Below are 22,087 nucleotides of genomic sequence, written 5' to 3'. Positions count from 1 at the left end.
GGCCTACCGAGAATTCTGCCCCCTTGTCAGCCAGGCCTGGCGTCAAGAGGTGCCACATCTGGGGTCCCCAGCCCCCAGCCAACCCTCCAGGGCACAGACCACCCTGTAGGTCCCCCACACTCTCCTTTGCACCCGAGACCTGGGCCTGCTCTCCCACAGCCCCGGCTCCACCCAACCTCTCACCAGGCTCATGGCTGGTCCTGACCCCGCCTGGCAAGAGTTCGGCAAACTGACAGAACTGTCCTCAGTCTGAACAGGGATTGTTTCCACTCTTTATTGCAGAAAGGAGAGCCAAGACCAGCGGCTTGGAGAAAAAGCACAGAAACCCAGCACCAAAGCCTCCACTCTAGATATCCGTGCAGGCTCTGGGTTGTGGGATCTGTGCTGGGCAGGGGCTGCCCTGGGAGGGCAGTACATCAGGACTCCTCGGGCTGACGAGGGCACAAGCTGGGGCTTAAAGCCACCATGGAGCAGCCCTGGGGCAGGGCAGAGGGTTTGTCCTGGGAGACCCCTCCCCAAGCGCCAGAGAGGCCGGCAGGAGCTGAAGGTCCAAGGTACCCCAACAGAAACTACAGCTTCCAGAGGCCCAGGCAGGCTCGGCTCTGAGCCCCAGCACTGAGCTAGCCGTCTGCGTGAGGCCCTGGCTGCAGGGGAGGTGGGCAACTTAGTCCCTCGGGGCCTGAGAGGGCCAAGGGTAGGGCGCAGGCCCAGGGTTCCAAACACAGAACCCCCACCCAAGGGGACAGTCTCATGGGAAATGCCACCAGACCAGCCCAAGTTCCCCGACCGTGTCCCTCTACCCCAATACACTCTTCATCATCTGCCTACTGAAGAAACTTCCAGAAACAGCAGAGACTTGAGAGACCCCTTCCTGGGGTGTATGTATTTGTATGTATTTCCTGTTTGGGCTTTGGTGCGTCCGGCTGGCTCTGACTCCCCGGGGAGAGAGGCTGGGCAGGCAGGGGGCCCAGGAGGGGGCACTACTTCTTGACAATCTGGATGACGTCCTCGTGCTCCATGGTGTGGGTCAGGCCCACCCGCTGCGGGCTGTACTTGGTGCTGGTGCCCTGGCGGGGGACAGACAATGGGGCCACGTCAGCCTCTGTCCTGAGCAGGGCCAAGCCTGGTATAGCTATTACAAGAGGAAGGTGCGTGTGGGTGTAGATATTCTGCGGGGGATGTGAATGCCAGAGTCTAATGTGGGGGCCCCAGCACTGCCAAACCGCCCTCAGACAGGACAATGTCCCCAGGGGTCTGACCATCCCTAGGTCCCAACACAGGAGAGGCCAGCATGGGTGGGCACGCACGCCCAAACTGGGACACACAGAGCAGCATGAACGCTGTGCTCCTGCCCGACCCAGGGGTGATGCTGGGCATGACCCCCACCCGTCTCCGGCCCAGAGACTCACCCACACCAGCGCGTACTTGAACTGGCTGGCGAGTGACCGATGGATGCGGTGGCACTGGAGGACGGGAGAGACAGACAGTGAGAGGAGTCTATAACGGTGCCCACCGAGCGTGGCCACACACCCAAGCCCCAGGCACGGGCCAGGAAGTGGTAGTTCCCCAGGCAGGTGGTCAGAGAGCAGTGGCCTTGTGAACACCAGCGGCTTGATCCAGGCAGTCTTGTGTTCATGGCTGTTCTGATGCTCCCACTTCCAGGCTGGCCCAAAGGTTGTGGTGCCCTTCTAAAGGTCTGGATCTGGCTGCCAGGAGCCTTCCGCCGGCCTTGCCTGAGTGACAACCCTGACAGATGCTCCTTCAGATGGGCGGGGGTGGTTTTCAGGACACCCCACCTCAGCCTGGAGTTACCCCACCTGGTCCCCGTCCCCTGGCCACAGCTGGGACCTCACCCACCCCCACCTCAGAAATGCCAGCGCTCTTAAAGGGAGCTAGAAGCAGGGGACCTTGGAGGGGCAGCCAGCTCTTCCCCTGGGATGGGGGGCCGGAGGGAAGGTCGTGTGGTATTGCCTCTCCTCCATGTGCCCGCAAGCCTTACAGGTCCTGGTCGGAGCCCCGACGCCCTGGCCCCGCTCCCGTGCGGACGCCGAGCCTGTAAGAACACTTCCTGAGCAAATACAGGCCCACCTGCTCCCGCCCCCCTCTGCCTTTCTCTGTACTTGTCTCTAGCGATGGGGGACAATGGAAGGTCATCCCAGGCCATCTTTTCTACCAGGGGAGAGATCATACTGTTTGACAATGGGGACACTCGTGCTCCTCCCTGCCCACTGTTCCTGCTGAGAGCCCTGCAAAGTCCTCGCTGCCTTGGGGCCTTATGGCCTATGACCCTTCCGGAGGCAAGGCCTATGTCAGCTCTCACTGAATACGTACCGGGGCCTAGGCTGGGTGCATTACAGAGGCCCTGGGGCTGGGTCAGTTACGCCCAGAAGAGGAAACTGAGGCACAGGGAGGCTGACACAGTACAGGGGAACTGAGGTATGACCCTGTGTCTGTCTGGTTCCAAGGTCTATGTGGTTCCTCTATTTTGGGTCCCTGCCACCAGCATCTAGGCAGGCCTTCTCGTATACCCTACGGCACCTGGGACAGCTGGGTGCCCCAGGAGGGAGGCACCCGTGGGGAGGGCGAGCAGGGCAGAGGTGACCACGGAAGAGCAAGCTTCTCGGGAACAGAGTCCAGGCTCTGAAACCAGGCCCTCAAAGCCCCTCCCCACCCCACTGGGCGCTTCTCACCCCTGGGTCTAGCACCTCCTGCCTCTGGCCCCCCGTGCAGCTGATGGCCAACAGCCAGCATTCCCCACATTCACTCCTGCCTCTGGGCCTTTGTACCTGCTATAACGCCTGCCTAGAAAGCCCTTGTCCTTCTATCTTCCGCTTTTCTTCCTGGGAGTGGCTGAAATCCTATATCCTCTTGGGCAAGGTGCCAGGGCCTGAGTGGATGGCGCAAAGTACCCACAGGGGGTGCAGGGTAGCCCCACAGAGGGCTGTACCAACAGCTGCTGGGTCCCCAGGCCACACCTCAGCCACCGGTTCTGAAACAGGCTTGTAGGGACGGGGACTCCCGCACGGAGCCCCTTATGAGTCATCTGAGGGATGTGGCTTCTGCCGGGCACACTGGCCTTCAACGCCGAGCCCTCCCATTTGTGTCCAGGCCCCTAGCTGGCAGGGGCCTCAGGCCGGGCTTGCTGAACGCACGCACGCAGGAGCCCAGCCTGCAGGCCAGCCCACCGCCTGTCCGCCACACAGATCCTGAGAAGAAATGAGCTAGATGGAAAACAAAACCCCCCAAAACCAAAACCTTAAGATGCCTGTGTGACCTGGCACATTGTTGCAGGCTCTTGGGCCATCACCTGCTCCCACAGGGCCCATATGCCTTCGTGAAAGATGGTGCAGGGTCACATTCAGGGACAGATGACCTTTGGGCCTGCAACAAAACCCCAGACGTGGAACGCACCCTCCTCTCCCTGAGCCTACAGGCTCAGCCCAGGGCCCCCCTGCCTCAGGACCTTTGTATACCTTACTCCCCTGCCTGGGAGGGCTTCCATCACCCCTAACTCTTCACGGTCAGGTCCTCCTTGGTCTACAGGCCCAATCACATTCACTCCCCAGAGACCATCTGGCCTCTCTGTGTAGGCTCAGGGTCACTCCCCATTCCCTTACTGTGTTGTACCCCCCCCCCTTAGGTGTGACTTCTTAGCTCTGGCATTGGGTATTTGGCATCTCTTGCCCCCAAAGGACCCCGTTCGGGCTGGAACTGGGGCTGCTTTGTTTACTGTCGGTGCTCAGTAAATGTCGAGTGCAAAGAGCATTCAGAGCCATCCGGGGCTGGAGGGGGGGTTGTGGGAGCAGGGAGGGCTGTGGGGGGCTGACTGGGGGGACAGGAAGCCAGGAGGAGCCAAGGGCATGGAGGCGGCAACTCTGAGCCCTAGGCCGGCACTGGGGAAACACAACGTGGAGTTCACAATACGGAAATGCCCCAGGGCAGTAGCTCTCCCAGGCGGAGGACAGGAACAGCTGTGGCTCTGAGGAGCCTGCAGCAGGGGGTGTGACAGGATGGGGATGACCACTGCTTCCAGGACCTTCCCGGCGCCAGGCAGCAGGCCGAGTGCTTCACGTGCGGGACCTCATGCAACGGCATGGCCCAGTCACCACTGGGTTGGGCAGTACCATCCCTGCCTCTGGGGGAGGCCTGGAGGCTCGCTACGCAGCTGGGAAGGGAGGTGACCCCGGGTCTAACTCCGGAGCCTGCCCCCAGCCACTCTGCTACCGCAGCTGCTGTCAGCCAAGCCAGCCGAGGGCTGGGAGAACCTTCGGCAAAACCCCGCAGCTGGCACGGAGACCTCCCTGACCCGCCATCTGGACACATCTGGGCAACTCACCACGTGCTCCACGGAGGCCCCTTTCCGGAGGATGATGGCATCTGTGAAGTCTGGCCTCTCTGCAAAGGTAGAGATTGCAGGTGGGGCGACAGGGAGGCAACTACAGCTACGGCCCCAAGCTGCTCTGTGGTCGCCTTCCATCAGGGGACAGAGGCCCTCCCAGCCCCCAGCCTTGGCCGAACCTTCCCCTCGCCATCGGGCACACCCTCCCTATGGATCCTTGTGCGGTGTTCTGCAACCCTGACTTTAGCAAAGGAAATCAACAAAAATCCACGTCCGGGACTCAGGCGGCCTGTAACCCCATCTGCCATGAGAGCCCTAAGTCCAGCCACGGGGAGCACCTGGACAGCACTGGCAAGACGTGACAGCTGCTGGCGACCAGTCAGGGGCAACGGCAGCTCCTCCCTTGCTGACAAGGTCAAGGCCACGCAAACTGCCAGAACTCAGCTGCAAGGTCACAGGGTGTGAGAGGCGTGCCATGGGGGGGAGGGGGACATGGTGAAGGCTCCTCTGTGTTCCTGTGCCTCTAGTCCTGACCCAGGGGGCGTGCTCCTGCTAGGGGAGGCCGGGAGGGGGGCGATCGCTGTAGCCTGTTGGGAACCACAGGCCGGCCTCTAGCCCACTGCCCCTCCCTCCATAGCTTCCCCCACCCCGGCCCTGCCCCCGGGCATCCTCAAGACCAGCAGCCCCAGAAAGTGGCCTTCTTTACTGTAAAGGCTCAGCCGAGGCCTCCAGCAGCCTGGGGCAGAGAGCATGCCAGCTCTGGGATGGGAGAAAAGGTACGATCTGCACAGGACAAGTTGAGCCAGGGGCACTGTGCCCTCTGGGTGCCCCAGGCAGAGCCTGGCAGCCCTATAGGGAGGGTGACTCAGCACATTTCTTGGGCCACATGCTGCCGAACTCACGTCCTCTCTTCTTGGTATAGATGCAGGTCAGGGCCAGGTACTCCCAAAGCATCTCAAGCAAGTAGTCCAGGTTCAGCTTCATGCCGCAGCTGCCAGGGAGGAAGGCGGCCGGTCAGAGTGGCCCCCGTGGGCTTGGAGGCCAGGGCTTCCCGCTCTCTCACTCTTCCAGAGGGTGACCTCCATGTAGCTGGTCTGGGCACCGAGGCCATTGCGGCCCATCTGGCACCCGTGGGGAACCAAGCCCACAGACCTGGTGGCAGCTTGACACTTCAGCGGCCAGCGCCTCTGGTCACAGCCACGGTCACACCCAGTAGAGCTCAGCTGTCTCTCCTGGGAGAGCACATGGCATCGCTAAGGGACGCACAGTGCTTGGAGGGGGGCTCTCCACCTGACGGCTGCTGGGAGACCGATGGGCACAGGGCAGCCGGTGAGGATTTCAGTGACTGGGCGGCCCCTGGCTTGATCGTGTTCAGAGGCATGACCTGGAGCAGGTACCCTGACCTCCGCTGACATGTTGTGAGCACAGCAGGTGAAGGGGTGGTGTGGAGGTGACCGTACGCCCTGAGGCCCGGCCTGTCCTCGGGCAGCCCCTGAAGGGAGCCTGGAACGCAGCAGCAGGAGAGGAACTGAGGCTGTCCTTTGGGAAGGATGCCCGCTCTCTGCTGTTCTTGCCGATAGCTGGCGATGCCTGGGAGATGGTCCAGGACCCTTACCCATCATTTGTACCAGTCATCCCACTCAGTCACTCAGCGTCCCACTGCCTGGAAGCCCCGCCCCACTGGGAGGCTAGAGTGCCTTGCTTGAGCGGGGCAGCCAGCAGAGCGGAGCCCCCCAGTCACGCTGCTCCAAAGGAGGAATGGGCAGCGACGGTGAGGAGCGAACACGCAGCCCTCTGGGAGAGGGCACGCGGCTCCCCCCAGGACCCACCCCTCCAGGAGGGGCCGGGGGCGGGGCCAGGATGGCCCCACCCACCTGAGGACTTCCGTGTTTCCTTTTCCCTCACCCCCTGCAGTAGAAGCCACATCTTCCGGAAGGATCAGGAACAGCTGGCTCACACTCTTGGCCTTTCTGAGGCCTGCCGTTAACTACTGAGTCTTGACCATCTCCGTTCATGGTACTATTTACCTTCTGTTTTCTTAACCAGAGCCCACGCCACATCACCCACTCTGTCCAGGCTGATCCTGGGTACGACCAGGCCACAGTCAAAGCCCTTACTGAGATGGTCTCCTCTGCCCCAGGCGCGCCTGGGGGGCTTGCCTGGCCAAGGTGGCTGGGAGGCCTGATGAGCTCACATTCACAAGGACAGCCGGGTGCCGGGGCCTCACCTGATGACCACACTGTTGGGCTTCCGGGCCAGGCGATCCACTTCTTCCATTGAGATCTGGTCGATTTTGTTATAAACCTGGGATTGAGACGGGAGAGGTAGGTGTTGGGGAAGGAAAACAACAAAACAGGGCAGGAGGCCAGTGCCAGGATCCTCCCTTCCCTGCTGCCTCAAGGATGGGGAAAGGCTGCAGGGGCCTGGGGCCGCTGTGCACCCCTAGGAAGGAAGGCTGGACTAGAGCCCCGGTGTCAAGCTGGACAGGTCTGCAAGCCTCGTGCAGCCCCCAGGGGAGAGGGGAGGCGAGGGTGGAGCAGCTCCAGGCTCTTTCTGCTCCTCTGGGAAGCCTGCCTGCCTTGCGTCCGGGTCAGTCCTGGGCGAGCTCTGCTCCCGCACGCGCACCCCGGGGGCCGGCGCCACTTACATACAAGCAGGGCATGTACACCCGGTTGCCCACGATCACATCGATGAACTCGTCCGGGGAGCAGTCTTCTCGGAAGAGCACCTCCGCGTTGAAGATCTCTGAGGGGCTCGGATTAAGGGCCACCTGTGCACCAGCAGGCCCTCGTGTCCCCGCAGCGGAGGGGCCCGAAAGGCCAGCCAAGAAACACAGTGCTGAGAGGGACCTCGGAGGTCATCTGCTTTGGTCGGTAAAGTTTGGGCAGTGCCCTCATTTTTTTTTTTTTTTTCAAAAGGAAGCAGAATATGCAAAGTCAATCAGTGGCTTCAATCTTCACTGTTAGGCAAGAAGAAAAAAGTACTTGCGAGAGTCCTCAGTGGAACCCCACCCAGGCTTCAGTGCCAAGAGCGCTGTCTGCAAGCACTGGCCTAACCCACCCTCCCCCATGCAAAGCTCTCCTCTGGAGGCCACCCTGCCTCTGCTTGCATACCTGCAGTGACAGGCACCTCACCACCTTGCAGACAGCCTGTCCACCGTGGTGAGTTCTTCACATCTGAGCTCCTCTGCCTCTGGGGCTCTGCCCTGTCCTCCAGGGTCCTCCAGAGACTCACCTAGCCCCCCAACATTACTTCAGTGGTAAACAGCCAAGCCCTTGGTTCTCCCTGAGGCTTCCCCAGGCCAGGAACCCTGTCCTCGGGGGCCGTCCCTCACCATGTCATCTTCCTTCCAGATGTGACTGGCCACCAGTGCCTAGAACCTGGCAGGGACTCAGGAAGCTACAGCTGAGTACACGGCTGTGGCCCAGCCAGCCTGCAGCCTGGTGAGCACAGGGCCGAAGGGGACAGCAAGCACTCCATGTCGCTGGGCTGCAGCCTTCCTGGGGGCTGCTCGGATGGATCTGGGGTGGCTTGGGGTGTGGTCTGTGAGCATCCTGGGCCACAAGGCCCCCGTCTCACGTTGCCCCTCCCCTGCCGCTTTTGGAAAGGATACTGTACTCGTGCAGGATCAGCTGCACCAGCTTTTCTGAGCACTGGGTCAGCGTGACTGTTGAGTTGAAGGAGATGCCACCCCCTTTCTTGGGCTGGAGGAGAAGAGAGGAAGGGACAGCTGCTCGCAAAGGGCCAGCCGCAATCATCCCGAACCTGCCCAGGCCTGGCCCACCGGTGAGAGGGGCCTCACCTTGAAGTAGATGTTGGGCTTGTGCTTGTTGAGGCGGATACCCACTGATTCCAGTTCCTTCTCCAGCAGAGACCTGGGTAGAGCCCCCACGAGCCTTCACAGGTGCCCAGAGGCAGGCTGATGGCTTCCATGGTACACAGGAAGCCCCTGCCCACCCGGAGGGAGACCAATGCCCTCCTCCCCACCACTAAGAACCCAGAACGTTCCTCCCCAACAGCCCAAAGCTGCTGAGGGGGAGCCTCTGGACCTTCTGCCCAGTCGGACGGGAGACGGGCTGGGTCTGCGACTGGCACGCAGAGGGAGGCCCAGTGTGCCCCTTAGGCAGCAGGTCAGGGCATGAATAAGGCTTCTGTTGCTTGGGGCTGGGCTCCTGGTGGGTTCCGGGCAGGAACTGAGGCACCTCAGCCTCGGCAGGCAGGAGCCAGAGCCAGGACGGCCTGTGCTGGCCAGGGGCCGGTGCCAGAGGCTCCCGCCGGCACGGCACAGTCCTTAGCCTCCGGACGTCTCCATGCCAGATGCAGGCCTGTCCGAGAGGATGCTGCAGGCTGGCCGCACGGGTTTAGCCTGCGGACAGGCCTGCCGCTGCTCCCGCGTGGGAGAGGCCCCAGCACCCCCTGGGCCACCCATCAGGCGTTCAGGGGCACAGCAGCTGGAGCCGCAGCATCCCATGACTCCACCCAGGGACCTCCCCAGACCTATCAGTCCGCCCGCCTGCACCACCCTGCGGACCTCTGCACTTCTCCCTTGGTGGCGTCCAACATCATGATGACGACGTCAGCCGTGCGCGCCACAGCAATCACCTGCCGGCCCCGGCCTTTCCCTGGACGCGTGGAAGAGATGTGATCACACAGGGACAGAGGCATATTTTCTCGCTTAATCCTCAAAACGATCCCGTACAGGAAGCAGTATCATGCCCATTTCACAGATAAGAAAACCGAGACCTGGTTTAGAGATACTCGATCACTTGCCCAAGATCACAAAGCTAGTGTGGTATGAGGGTTTCAACACAGCTGCCCTTTCTGGACACGAGCGGTAGAAGCCACCCCACTGCAAGGGCGGCAGAAAGGGTCACATGAGATGCCGCAGGAAGAGGTGCCTTAGGAACTGCACGTGAAGATCAGACCCTGTGGTTATCAGACCAGCAGAGAAGCCAGGCACCTGCCGAGGTCACAGCACTAGGATCCAGGTAGTACAGGCTTCAGCCATGACCGGCCTCCCTCTTCGGAGAATGAGGGCCTTGGGCCCGGTGATCTTCACAGGCCAGCTGCCTCCTGACACTGCCCGCGCACGTCCCCCCACCGTGGCCAGACCACCCCCAGGCCCCACGATGCTCGCGGGGACAGCAGGTTCCTGGGGGACCATCGCCATTCTCCCTGCCCCGATCCAAGCAGGCAGCACTTTGCCCTGATGAGGACAGAGGGGCGCGGGAGGGCGCCGGGCAGAGATGGCAACTGGACCCGCCGGGAGAGGCCCTGCTGCCCGGCCACGCCGGGGCCGTGGAGCAGAGAGGTGGGTGCCGACCCCAGCTCTGCCCCTCAGTGGATCAAGAGTCATCAGGGCAGGCCCTTTATCTATCATCTCTGACGTTCCTCCCAGCTATGAAAAGGAAATGGTGACACTCGCTAAGTCATCACAGGACCAGCTGAGGACTGAGACAACGGCGAGCTCACAGCCCGGCGCTTGGCCAGTGTCGGAGAAGCATCAGCTGGTTACCATGTCTGTGAGGCTGCGGGCCGCCCCCTGCCACCAGAAGCCACGGGCATGTTCCCATCTCAGAACACAACACCGAAACAACAAAGGACGGGCTCCAGGACAAGGAGCACGCTCTGAGCTAGCCAGCTGACTCGTGTCCGCTCCTTGTGGGGCTCCCTGCAGAGGCGCACTGGAGCCCGTGGAGTAGAAGAATGAATTCAAACTGTCAGGTGAGCTATGCGACCTGGGGCAAGTCCCTTCACCTCGTGGGGCCTCAGTTTCTTCGGCTTTAAGATGGGGCCAGCCAGGACCTTATGAGGCCAGAGCAATGTGAGAGGCTGCGAGCCTTCCCCTACCCGTCAAGCCCTGCAGCCATGTCCGATTTTAACAGCGAGGCCAGTATACCCAACACGTTCTGGAAGAGGGTGGGCTGGGGTGCTGAGATCCACCCGGTCTCCCACCCACGTGTCCCCACCTCCTACCTTGGGCTGCGCCCTCGATGATCCCAGGAAGGTCCAGGAGCTGGATATTGGCTCCTTTATACTAGGATGGGGAAGAGAAGAAGGTCAGGGGAGGAGTCCCCGCAGGAAGGGCCTGCCGGACCCCAGGACACTACAGCGGCCTGCACTGCAGGGGCTATGGGAAACCCCGGGGTCAGCCTCTGGGGCCAGGCCTTCGCCTTGTGACCGCTCCAGCCCGGCACAGACCCTGTCCCGCGAGCTGAGGAGCCACCGGGGAGGGGCTCTCAAGGCGCTGCGATCCCACCACGCTCTCCCCTGATGGTAAGAACGCCACAAAAACGTCCCCACACCGTGGAGGCTCCAGGCCCCGGGGCCCCGGCTGCCCCAGGCTCTGAAGCTTCACGGGAGCCGGAGGGATCCAGCCAGCCAGGAACAAGTGACCCAAGCTGGGGTGGTGCGGGACAGTGGAGCACGACGGGGCGCCAGGAGAGCTGCCACGGGCCGGCCCGACTCCCAGAACCAGTCAGGCATCCCTGGGGTCTCGGCAGCCAGAATCCTCAGAGGTGCCAGTGCTTGAAGGCAAAGCAGCTCAGTTCAGAGCCTTCCCCCTCCACACGACACCCACACACGCGACATCCATCGACACCACCGCAAACCCGAGCACGCGCCCTCTCCCCTTCTGGAGTCCAGCACACCCCAACTTACTTCGATGACCCCGGGGATACACGTCAGGGTTGTGAACTCATAGGACGCAGCTTCGCTGGCCGTGGAGGTCATTAGACTCAAGAAGGTGGACTAGGAGAAAAAGGAGGGCATTGCAGTGAGGGAGTCTTGTTCCAGCCTCCTGGGAGGATCCCCACAGGCTGGGAGCCTGCCGGGCGCAGGGACTCCCTCCTCAGCCTCAGCATGGGGACAGAAAACAGCTGGAAACGTCCCCTCTGGCCCCGCCCAGGGCAGGTGGGGCACCAGAGGGCCACTCCTTTCCTTGGAGGTCTCAAGGACACAGAGAACTGGTTTCTAAATCTAGGCCCACTCCCTAGCTCCACCAGACCCGCCAGCCCCTCCTGGGCCCCAGAGAACTTCGAACAGGCAACAGCCCCTGGCACTCAAAGCAGCTGCTCACCCAGGGAGGGGAGAGATGTGCAAGGGGACAGACATGGTCTGAGACAGAGCCAGATGGCAGGAGAAGGTGCTGCCAGGCAGGAAGGAGTGAGCTGGGAAGGATCTGGATGGGAAAGCTCAGGCCACGGTTCACTGTGGGAGCAGAGCCATGGCTTGGCTGGGAGTCAGAGACCTGGCCCCTGCGGGCAAGAAACTTCCCCCTCCGAGCTTCGGAGCCGTTCACATGCACGCTGGCCATCTGCTCGGTCCCCACCGTGGGGGGCCGCGTGGGGTGAAAGGAGATGATAAGCACTACGTGTGCCAAGCCCAGAGTGTGGCAAGACCACAGCGATGGATGCAGTGGCCCAGAGGGCCAGCAAAGCAGTGCACAGAACCAGAGAGGGGGAGAAACCCAGCCCTGGCCTCCTGCCCCCGCCTAGTCAGCGGGGCACCGGGAACAACGAGCCTGCATGTCTGGCAACCAGGAAGGCTGGGGGCACATCTCACTCATACATCCTCACCCCTTGAAGGAAACATTGGCTTCAAATCCAGAAGCTCTCCACCCTGGGGGCCTCTTAGAAACTTGAGGAAAGAGAAAACCTGGTGGGGCAGACAGGTATGGGCAGGTTGGGCAGACAGCTATGGGCAGGCTGCCGAGACACTGACTGACCATTGCTGGAGGCCAACAGGAGGACACTCTGACCCTGTCTGGCCTCTGCAGGGGGGAGGTGTGGGCCCTCCCATGGTTGGAGAGCCCAGATCCCCAGCAGGGCAGTGGGATCTGGCCACAGGGCAAGACCCTCAACGGCACAGTTCTTGGTAAACAAAGCTTTTCTCCCAGCCTGGGCTTGGAAAGAAGTCCTTGGCAGGCGGGAAGTAAAATCGAGAAAAGGTGAAAACTGATGGAGTCCATAACAATGCCCCAAGAATTAAAGCCTAAAAATAGTTACCGGTCACCCTGTGGGACAGCTCTGACTCCAACAACTTGCTGACCATTTAAGGGCAACCCATACGCATTTGTCCTGCCATTCCAGGAACTTTTTCCAGCTAACCAAAGAGCCGACAGCGATGAGAGAAGGCGCTACTCCCCAGAGGAACATCAGCTAACGAGTGAGGAAGGAGGAGAACTCAAAAATTGACGTGTTACCGTGGCTAACAAAACTCCCAGGCAAGGACAATTCCCTGGCATCGAGGTCACCAAGGGGATGCTGACAGGGCTGGACTTCCACACGCCACTGTAGCAGCATCTTGCAGGGGACTCTCCAGTTACCTGGGGTTGGGAAGGAGGCTAACACTACGCAGAAGGGAGACAGGGTGTCCCTCGCCCTAAGCCAGGGGTTCCGGAAATGCAACCAGCGGTCAGGGGTTTTTCTTTGGCATGGTACGAAATGAGGTCCACCCCATGTCCTTTGTGGAACCTGGCCACAAGTCCCGGGTTTCTACCTGACTCTGGGTTCACAGGAACTACAACGAACAGACGGACGAGCTAACGCACACCACAGGGAAGTGGGTGCGGGCTTTCTGTAGGACCGGTGGTGGTCTCTTTAGAGTTAGGGGCTTGACGAAAGGGACCGTTCTAGATTAGAGCAGGCAGAGGGACGACACCTACAGGGACCACATGAGGTCCCAGAATGGACCTTAGTTGGGACAGACCAGCTGCAAAGGTCATTTGGGGGTGAGTGTTGAAATCAGAACGCGGTCCAGGTGTTAGACCATTCCTAAATTACCGTTCATTTTGTTTGGTGGGATAGTTAGTGGCTAAGTAGGAAAATATCCTTACTCTTTAGAGACACGAGCTTCGATATTTAGGGGTGAAAGGTCATGAAGCATGATGTCTGTCATTTATTCTCAAATGGGTCAGTCAAAACAAAAACAAAACCCCAAACACACGCGCGCACACACAAATCTGAAGACGTGGACCAATATGGCAAAGTCCATGGATTCCGAGAGTGGGTACACTGTGCCTGTTCTTTACCTCTTCTGCGTGTCTGGAAATTTCCAGTGTAGACAACTGCGAAAATGAGAAACGGCCAAAAAGACAGAGAGGGATCTGGAAACCTTGCCAGGACTGAAAGCCGTGAGGGTGTTCAGCCGGCAGAGAGCACACGTGGGGACAGTCCCACCTCTCCCGAGGGGCTCTGCAGCGTGGGCGTCAGCTCCTTCTGAGGGGCCGCAGCAGGAGGCCCCTGCGTGGCTTCGTGTCCAGCTTTTGTCAAGCTGAGGGGTCATAAGCACCCATCACTGCAGGGATCTGAGCACTGGCCAGGAAGCTGCGTGTGAAATGGGCACTCAGGTTTGACGAGCGTTGCCAAGACGTCGGCTGGATGAATGGCCAGCAGCCCAGAGGAGGAGGGCAGTGGCTCCTTTCCAGTACGTGGTGTCACTTTCGCCTCCAGCAACTTTCCCCTCCTCATCCTACCTGGCTTGGATGGTTAACTAACTAAACTAACTGTTTCCTGAGCCCACACGGACGGAGGACATGGGGACGGTGCATCCAGCTGGGTACTGAGCATAAAGTCCAACTGGGGTAGGACTGCTTCCCAAGAGTAAGAAACACCTACAAGCCACCAGGAAGGAAGCCTTCTGCCGACCTCGACGCTGAGTCTGGTCTTCCTCTAACAGCTCACAGCCCCGTGCTGACACAGCATCCCGGGTGGGCGTCCGTGAGCAGATGCTAGGAGACATTCCCAACTGTCCCCATGTGGAGTCAGCTAGAGCTTCTTTGGAGGGTAAATGGCAGTGCTGATGAGCAGCTTTAAAACGCACAACCTCGAGCCACTGGGCTCACCTGGAGGAATACGGCTTCCAGAAACACCAACTCCAGGACGCAATGGGCCCGGCAGGGAAGGAGCAGACTGCTGCTGAGGCTATGACCACAGTGCGGGCTTCTAGGCAGCCATTACGAGATGAGGGAACTCTAATGTATGAACGGGACAAACAGCCATGGAGCAGTAAACATGCCAGTGGCCGACGTAGCTCTCATCCCATCTTCATTGTGTGTGTAGACGGACGGCAGACCCATCCCCACCTCCTGGGATGCACGCACCCATTACCCAGGCACCCAACCCCGCACAAAGCACAGCTATACTGCTCGGCCAGCAGTAAGCACTCAAGAGGTGACGGCTGTTAGCAACGCCCCCGCCACGCGTGGCCCAGGGTAATGGGCTTAACACAGGTTGTAGCCGAACTGGTTTAAAAGCTTCTCCAGCAGCACCTGTCCAAGCCTCCTGGTCATGGTTCCCTCAGCCTGATCTGAGCAGCCTCCTCACTATTCCTACCGTACCACCAGCGCCCGGCAGAGCCTGACACACGGTGCACACTCAGTAAACGTTTGTACATGAGGGACGGGTCCGAGAATGAGTGGAAATACTTCTCCCACAGTCAGGCAACGAGGGTCGCCATGGCAGGATGCTAAAGGGATGGGACCGGGTCCTGGGGGAGACTGAATCTTCTCGGTCCCTGGAGCTAATTCAGAAAGGCGGCGAGAGGAGGCGCTGGACAGTCGTGTTTGGGAGACAACCTGCTTCCTCCCCAAGGCCCACGCTGACCATCACTGACCTTACCCACAGAGGGAAATCCAATCAGCGCCACGCGGGCGTCACCCGACTTCATGACATCGAAACCCTCTCCTTTGGATGAGGCCGATTTGGACGGTTCCAGAAGCTGGGCCCGATACTTGGCGAGTTTTGCCTTCAGCAGGCCCAGATGATACTCGGTGGCTAAAGGACGAAAAGCAAGACAGAAGATAAGTATCCAGGGTCTCCAAGCCCCGTGGGTCAGGTATGCCCCCACATACAACCAAACGTTGGCTGGAAACATCAGAATCAGACTGGGAAAGAAAATACCCCTCTGCTTAAAATGCCCCCTTAGCCTCTCACTTCACTTAGGATAGAAGCTAGCCTCCTAATTGAGACCACACGACCCCAGGTCAGTGGTTCTCAACGGGCAGCACGACTCCCTGGGGGGTTCTGGGGGATGTTTTCTGTTGTCGGTGCAAAGTCCCCACTGGCATTCATCAGGCAGGGACCAGGGAAGCCCGCAGCCCTACAAAGTGTGAGTCAGTCCGGCACAGCTATCAATTGTCCCACGTTCCTTATGACTTTCACAGCCCTAAGACATCTGCAGAGGGAACACGTGGGTTAGCATCAAGTGGAGCCTCATTCTGTTTCACGCAGCAACACAGCGTCACAGCGTGTTTCACAGCGTCAATAACACTGAAATTTCCAGGAGAGCAACTTCTGCGCCTGTGAAGGAAAGACTCTAGCTCGTGTTGTTTGAAACCTCACCTAGAGATGCTCAGCATCGTGGGATCCCAGGCTGCCACCAGTGATCGCTCTTGTAGGGTGCCTGAGTCAGCCACACACCACACTGGGCACTGGGCTGCTTCGTGCCTGCCTCCTACCCTGCGATGCCGCCCAGAGCGGCAAACATCTCACGGCTTCGTTGTAACGCCGCTGCATCCTGGCCATGCCCCAACATTTACATATTGAAATAAACACTATTTTAATTATACTTTCCTTTTTCTCCTCCTTTGTATTATGATTAGGGTGTTATACTCATTTGCCTCAAATTCTGTGTGCACAAAAGTCACACTATTAAAGGGGAGCTGCATTTCATGATAGTAAAGGCGTTACACAATCTTTGCTACAAAAGCGGGCTGGGGCTAGGTAACCTGGTCCCTCACTACTTCTCCAACATCTCCTTTCACTCTCTCTTTTATGTACTACATTCCAGCCACAGCGGCTTTCTTGTTTCTTCAGGACAAGCTGACATCATTCGTGCCCCAGGACCTTTGCATTTGCTATTCCTTTCATTGTAACGTTATCTTCCCAGGGCTGGCTCCTTCTTAACATTCGAGGCTCAGCTCAAATGTCATCTCTTCAAAGAGGTCTCCCCTACCCAGCCGGAGGGGGCAGTGGGAAATGTCACGCAGAGGTGAAGAACCTGGGCTGGAATCCCACCCTGCCATTCCTGGCCGTGGAACTTTGCAAAAGTTACTTAATCTTCTTGTGTATCAGTTTCTTAATTGGCAAAGCAGGGATGTTAAGAGGAGAAACCACCCCACTGGATTTTCAGAAAGCTTACGGAAAGCATTAAGAATAATGACTAGCACACAGTAAGCGCCCAATAACTGCTGATTATTATTATGATCACCCACCCACACTAACACCCACCCTTCCTGCGGCCCTGCTTAGCTTGACGATCCTGTTCATGGTCTTCATGGCTCTGATCACTATTTGAATCTCGCTCCTTTACTTCCTCACTCAAGTGGGGCAGGATCCCAGCTTCTGGTGGCATGCGGCAGGTACTCAGGAAACGTCTAACAAGTGAAGGATTGAACTGATGGCAGTGAGAGGTGGTCAAGAATGGGTTCAGCACTCGTCAGGTATCTGATCCTTCCTGTCATCCCAGCTCATAAGATTCTGAGCACCTCTGAAGGGAAGGACTGGGTCTTAATCCTTACATCATCTTTACGCCCCCTCTTCACCACTGTCAAAGCCTCCCTGCTACTCTCCTTGATCCTTGTAGATGATACTCCACAGGGCAGCCAACTGGAACTTTTTTTTTTTTTAAAGATTTTATTTATTTATTTGACAGAGACAGATAGCCAGCGAGAGAGGGAACACAGGCAGGGGGAATGGGAGAGGAAGAAGCAGGCTTCCAGCGGAGGAGCCTGACGTGGGGCTCCATCCCAGAACACTGGGACCATGCCCCGAGCCGAAGGCAGACGCTCAACGACTGAGCCACCCAGGTGCCCCAGCCAATTGGAACTTTTAAAACAGAAACCAGAGGATGCCTGGGTGGCTCAGTCAGTTAAGCGTCGGCCTTCGGCTCAGGTCATGATCACAGGGTCTGGGATGGAGCCCCGCACTGGGCTCTGTACTCAGCAGGGAGTCTGCGTCTACCTCTCCCTCTCCCTCTGCCTGCTGCTCCCCCTGCTTGTGTTCTCTTGCTCTCAAATAAATAAATAAAATAAAATAAAACAGAAATTGGACTATGTCTCTCCCCTGCTTAACACCCTCCAGTAGCTCCCGCTGCCTGAGAACACAACTGCCACTTTCCCATGACCTACCAGGCCCTACAGGATTGGCCCTTTCCTTTCCCATCACTGCACTCCAGCCCCAGACCTTCAGATCCCTGAGCAAGAAGAGTCTGTTCCTGCCTCAGCAACGTTTGTTCCTCTGCCAGGAACAGTCTTGCCCCAGATCTCTGCATGGCTGGTTCCTTCTCATTCTGGTCTCAGCTCAAACGTCCCCACCTCATGGAGGTGATCGTTTACCTTAGTAGGCCCAGCCCCCACCCCCCACACTCTTGCTCTATCAGCCTCGTTTGTCTTCACAGCCTTTGTTGCTGGCTGAAACAATCCTTCTGATTTGGTTATTCGCTTACAGACTACCCACTAGAAGGTCAGCTGCAGGAGGGCAAGGATGTGCCTGCCGTGCTCATGCCTACTACATACGTGAAGATTTACGTAACGAATGAATGAATGAAGTCTCCCGGCTTCTCAGCCTCCAGAACGAAACAGAGCCAGGGAAGGACAGACAGAGACTAGCTACCTCGTATTCCCCACTTCCTGCCTCTGCAACCCCATGGCAAGACTGCTTAGACACAGGGCCTCACTCACCCTGGCCAATTGCATCCCCCATCACTCCAGACCGTCCTTCTGATCTAGACTGTTCTAGATCTAGAACTGCCCCATGAACACGCCATGCTCACCTGGACTGCCAGCCTTTTGCCTCAGCAGTGACCCTCACCGGGAGTACCTTCCCCGTAATCAGTTCAAGCCCCACCTCCTCCTGGAAGCCCTCTTGGGCGTCATTTGTTTCCCCCCACTGCTCTTCCCCTGTGAGCTCCTCCAGCCCTTACAATCTGAAGTCCAGATTTGATCCTTTATTGTGCGCTATGTTGGGGGGTTACTTTAAATACCGAGTGCTTACCATGTGCCTAGTACTTTGCACACACTACCTAGTTTAATTTAGCTGTGAGCTAAGATGAGAGGGGGATTAAGATCCCCATTTGCAGATGAGGACACTGAGGCTCAAAGAGGCGAAGTGACTTTCCAAGCTTTCACAGCAGGTACAGGTGGCGCTGGAGTTCAAACCCAGGTCCACCAGGCTCGAGTCTTGATGGCCTCCGCCCCGAGATGCTGGGTGAGGCTGTACCCGCGAAAGGTCTCCTCCTGGGCTTTCCAGCACAAAAGGGGAGAGCACCGACTCCCCAGGCCCGGCCGCCAGGAGACCCGGGTTTGAAGCCCGACCATGCCTCTCTCTGGGTCAGACGCGGGCTGCGCGCTGCGATTTCTCTACTTGGTCGCCTGGTCTGGCACGGAGCCGATCTCACAGTGATCGTCTGCAATCAGACCAGCGCGCTGGGACCCGGTCCCTCCTGGTCCTGCCTGCCTCGGTCGCGCTGGGAGACCTGGTCAAGTCTCTGGCACTTCTCTGCTGCCTTCGAGCCCGCATCGGCTCTATCGCTGGAGTTGTTCCCCCATTTTACAGACAGGAAAACTGAGGCGGGCAGAAAGGAAGGCCCCGCCAGGCCGGCCCTCACCCTTGTTCTTCTGCGTCCGAGCGATCTCCTTCTCGATCTCGGAGATCTTCTCCAGGATCCCCATGGTGGCGGCTGAACCCGGCACACCGACAGACACAGCAGCGACACCGGGAATTCCGCCCTCTCGGCGGCGGCAGAAGTGCGTGCGCCCGGAAGCCCACGGAGAACAGCGTCCTCGTGCGCCCGGCGCTCCGGGATTCAGAGTCCGGACGGACGACGTCGAGCGGAGTGCCAGACACTATTGGTTCCGCCCGCTGGGCCACCGAGGCTGGGGGCCCGGTAAGGGCTGGGCGGGGCCGGGGCGGGGCCGGGGGCGGGGCCATGCTCTACCCGGCCAGGACTGAACTGGGCAGAAGATGAGCTTAGGAGACCGAGAGGGAATTTTGGGTGATGAACCCTGAACTTCGGGTTCCAAGCGCAGCTGACTGTCCTGATGTCAAGAAGCGCTGAGTTGAAAGCCTGGTGGCTCTTATTTTGTGTAGAGGCTGAAAGCGGATCCCCATTATCACATTAACGAAGTGTTCCGACTTAGCCTTACCACCTGCCATCAGATGCCTCCCGATATGATGCGTTATAAAGTAGACAGTATCTCCTACTGGAATTCCTGCCAAAAAATACTGTATCTGAGTTTAGACACGAGGAAACATCAGACAAATCTAGAAAGTGGTACGTTTTATAAGTTGCCTGGGCTCCTCACAATTGCCAATGACGGGAAGGTGCGTTGGGAGGCGAGACAGCGGGACTGTTCTAGATAAAAAGGTATTAAATATAATGTGTGGACTTTGCCTAGAATCTGGTTAACTTTTTTTTTTTTTTAAGATTTTATTTATTCGACAGAGAGAGCGAGCACAAATAGGGGGAGAAGCAGGCTCCCCACCTGATGCAGGGCTCAATACCAAGATGCTGGGATCATGACCTGAGCCCATGAGCAGGGGGCAGACTCTTAACAACTAAGCCACCCAGGTGCCTCTGGTTAACATTTTAAAAGCAGCTATGAAAAGACATTCTTAAGACAATTGAGGAAAATTTGACTTTGGATAGGATATTAGATATTACGGCATTATAGCTAATTTTCTTGGGTGTGATTATGCAGGAGAATGTCTTTTATTCTCCGCGGGTGTACCTGGTGGCATTTAGGGATTGTCTTAGTCCGCTTAGGCTGCGGTAACAAAATACCCACACTGGATGGCTTGAACAACAGAATTTCGTTTTCCCACAGCTCTGGAGGCTGGAAGTCTGGGGTCAGTCTGCCAGAATGGTTGGGTTCTTGGTAAGAGCCCCATTCCTGGATTGCAGATAGTTGCCTTCTCCCTGTGTCCTTGCATGGCCTTTACTCAGTGCATGTACACAGGGAAAGAGCGAGAGAGAGCACTCTGGTGACTGTTCTTATAAGGGCACTGATCCCATTGTGACCTCATCTGACCTTAATAACCTTCCAAAGATGAATCTCCAAATACCATCATATTGGGGGCTTCGGGCTTCAGCATACGAATTTGGGGGGACATAAACATCCAGTCCATATCAGGGCTAAAGAACATGATGTTTGTTCCTTACTGTAAGTGGTTCCAACCGTGTATACATTTAGAGAAAGCATGCTAAAAAATAAAAAATAAAAAAATAAAATAAAATAATAAAATAAAAAGAAAGCATGCTAAAGTGGCCGTATGTTAACAGTGTGTCCGTATGTATTGAATTATTCTTTCAACTCTTCTGTATGTTTTTAGTAAAAAGTTGGGGGTGGAGAATGGGTCCTTGGCAATGACTCTGTGTTCAGATCTGAGGTTGCTAACAAGTGTGAGCTTGGTTAAATATGTTAACCTCTCTGAATCTGTTTCTGTTATCTTAAAAATGGGAAAACACGGTTGCTAAGAAAATGTGCGCGAGGCATATTGTCTGGCCATGAGTTCTTCTTGACTGCCAGGACTGCTGTAAGTGATTTTTCCTCTGTGGGCCTCACATCCTCCTCACAGCCCAGCCACACTTATTGAATGTTTATTATGTACCAGGCTCTGAGCTGGAGAGGGGCTTTCCTAAGCTTTGAGCTTGCAATCCTCATCTACCTTTTACAAAGCGAGATTACAAGCCACGAGAAGTGCCTGGCCTAGTGGCTGAAGCTATTCAATGGCAGGGCTGAGATTTGAGGGCAAAGCTTTTGATTCCAAGTCCAGGGCCCACAAGGTGACAACATGTTAGACTGTGGATAGGAATATCTGTGCATTAGGCTTAAAGAAAATTGTGTGAAAGCCCTTTGGGACCTAGGGAGGCCCACACCAGTGTGGAGGCCTGTAGAGCCCTGGCCCAGGAGTGGGCCTCCAAATTCGACATAACGTGGCTCACTGGGCTTCATTTCCCACCACGCTTGTGCCCACAGACGGGTATTGACTTCCAGTTTACCCATGGGGAAACGCAAGTGCTGTAACCTAGGACTCACCTCCCAAGAGTCTTGGCATCTCTGCGGTTGTCATAATCCCCATGGGCCTCAGTTTCTTCCTAAATTACATGAGAATCATTCCTACTTCAGGGGTCAAGAGAGACAACCCGAACATCAGGCATCCTCTGGGCAACAGGCCTTTTCTGCTTGGAAGATATGGGTCCTCCAAACCCGAACATGGCCACCCAGAGCTTGTTTCTTCATGTCACTTGAGGAAACTTTGAAATAGAGTTCACAGATTTCTGAAGAGGCTGCTACTAGAACTGTAGAAATATTTGATTTGCCCATCAAAAGACACTGTTGACAGAGTAAAGGGACAACCCATGAAATGGGAGAAGATATCTGCAAATCACATACCCAGATAAGCGGTTAATATCTAGAATATAGACTAAAGCCCTAAAAGGCAAACAACAAAACAACCCGGTTTTTAAAACGTACAAAGGACTTGAACAGACATTTCTCCAAAGAACGTCCACAGACAGCCAACAAGCACATGAGAAAATGCTTCACCTCACTGGTCATTAGGGAAATGTAAATCAAAACCATTTTCAGGGGCGCCTGGGTGGCTCAGTCGGTTAAGCATCTGCCTTCAGCTCAGGTCATGATCCCGGGGTCCTGGGATCGAGCCCCGCATCGCGCTCCCTGCTCAACGGAGAGCCTGCTTCTCCCTCTCCCTCTGCTTCTCCTTCTCCCTCTCCTTCTCCCTCTCC

General features: G+C 57.3%; 1 protein-coding gene across 2 annotated transcripts; it reads right to left on the bottom strand.

Moving 5' to 3' along the window:
• Positions 1-260: 260 nt before the first annotated feature.
• Positions 261-19,152, bottom strand: DRG2 (developmentally regulated GTP binding protein 2). 2 transcript variants are annotated; one of them, XM_026521150.4, is made up of 13 exons: positions 18,947-19,152; positions 14,954-15,114; positions 11,000-11,089; positions 10,316-10,376; positions 8,871-8,961; positions 8,142-8,214; positions 7,953-8,043; positions 6,987-7,084; positions 6,567-6,643; positions 5,242-5,330; positions 4,337-4,395; positions 1,410-1,463; positions 261-1,067 (listed from the first exon to the last, which is right to left on the bottom strand). In XM_026521150.4, exons 1-13 carry the CDS (start codon positions 19,008-19,010, stop codon positions 981-983), a joined length of 1,095 nt encoding a protein of 364 aa, XP_026376935.1. In that variant the 5' UTR covers positions 19,011-19,152; the 3' UTR covers positions 261-980. The 2 variants fall into 2 exon arrangements, 1 of the variants encoding a protein (XP_026376935.1); XR_003322110.4 differs by lacking the exons at positions 261-1,067; positions 1,410-1,463 and adding an exon at positions 4,678-4,783 and having other exon boundaries at positions 18,947-19,149.
• Positions 19,153-22,087: the final 2,935 nt, after the last annotated feature.

This window comes from Ursus arctos, unplaced genomic scaffold, assembly GCF_023065955.2.
Source record: "Ursus arctos isolate Adak ecotype North America unplaced genomic scaffold, UrsArc2.0 scaffold_14, whole genome shotgun sequence".
In the NCBI taxonomy this organism is placed as follows: Eukaryota; Metazoa; Chordata; class Mammalia; order Carnivora; family Ursidae; genus Ursus; species Ursus arctos.
Note: the sequence above shows the minus strand (reverse complement) of the source record. Positions and strands in the feature narration are given on the sequence as shown.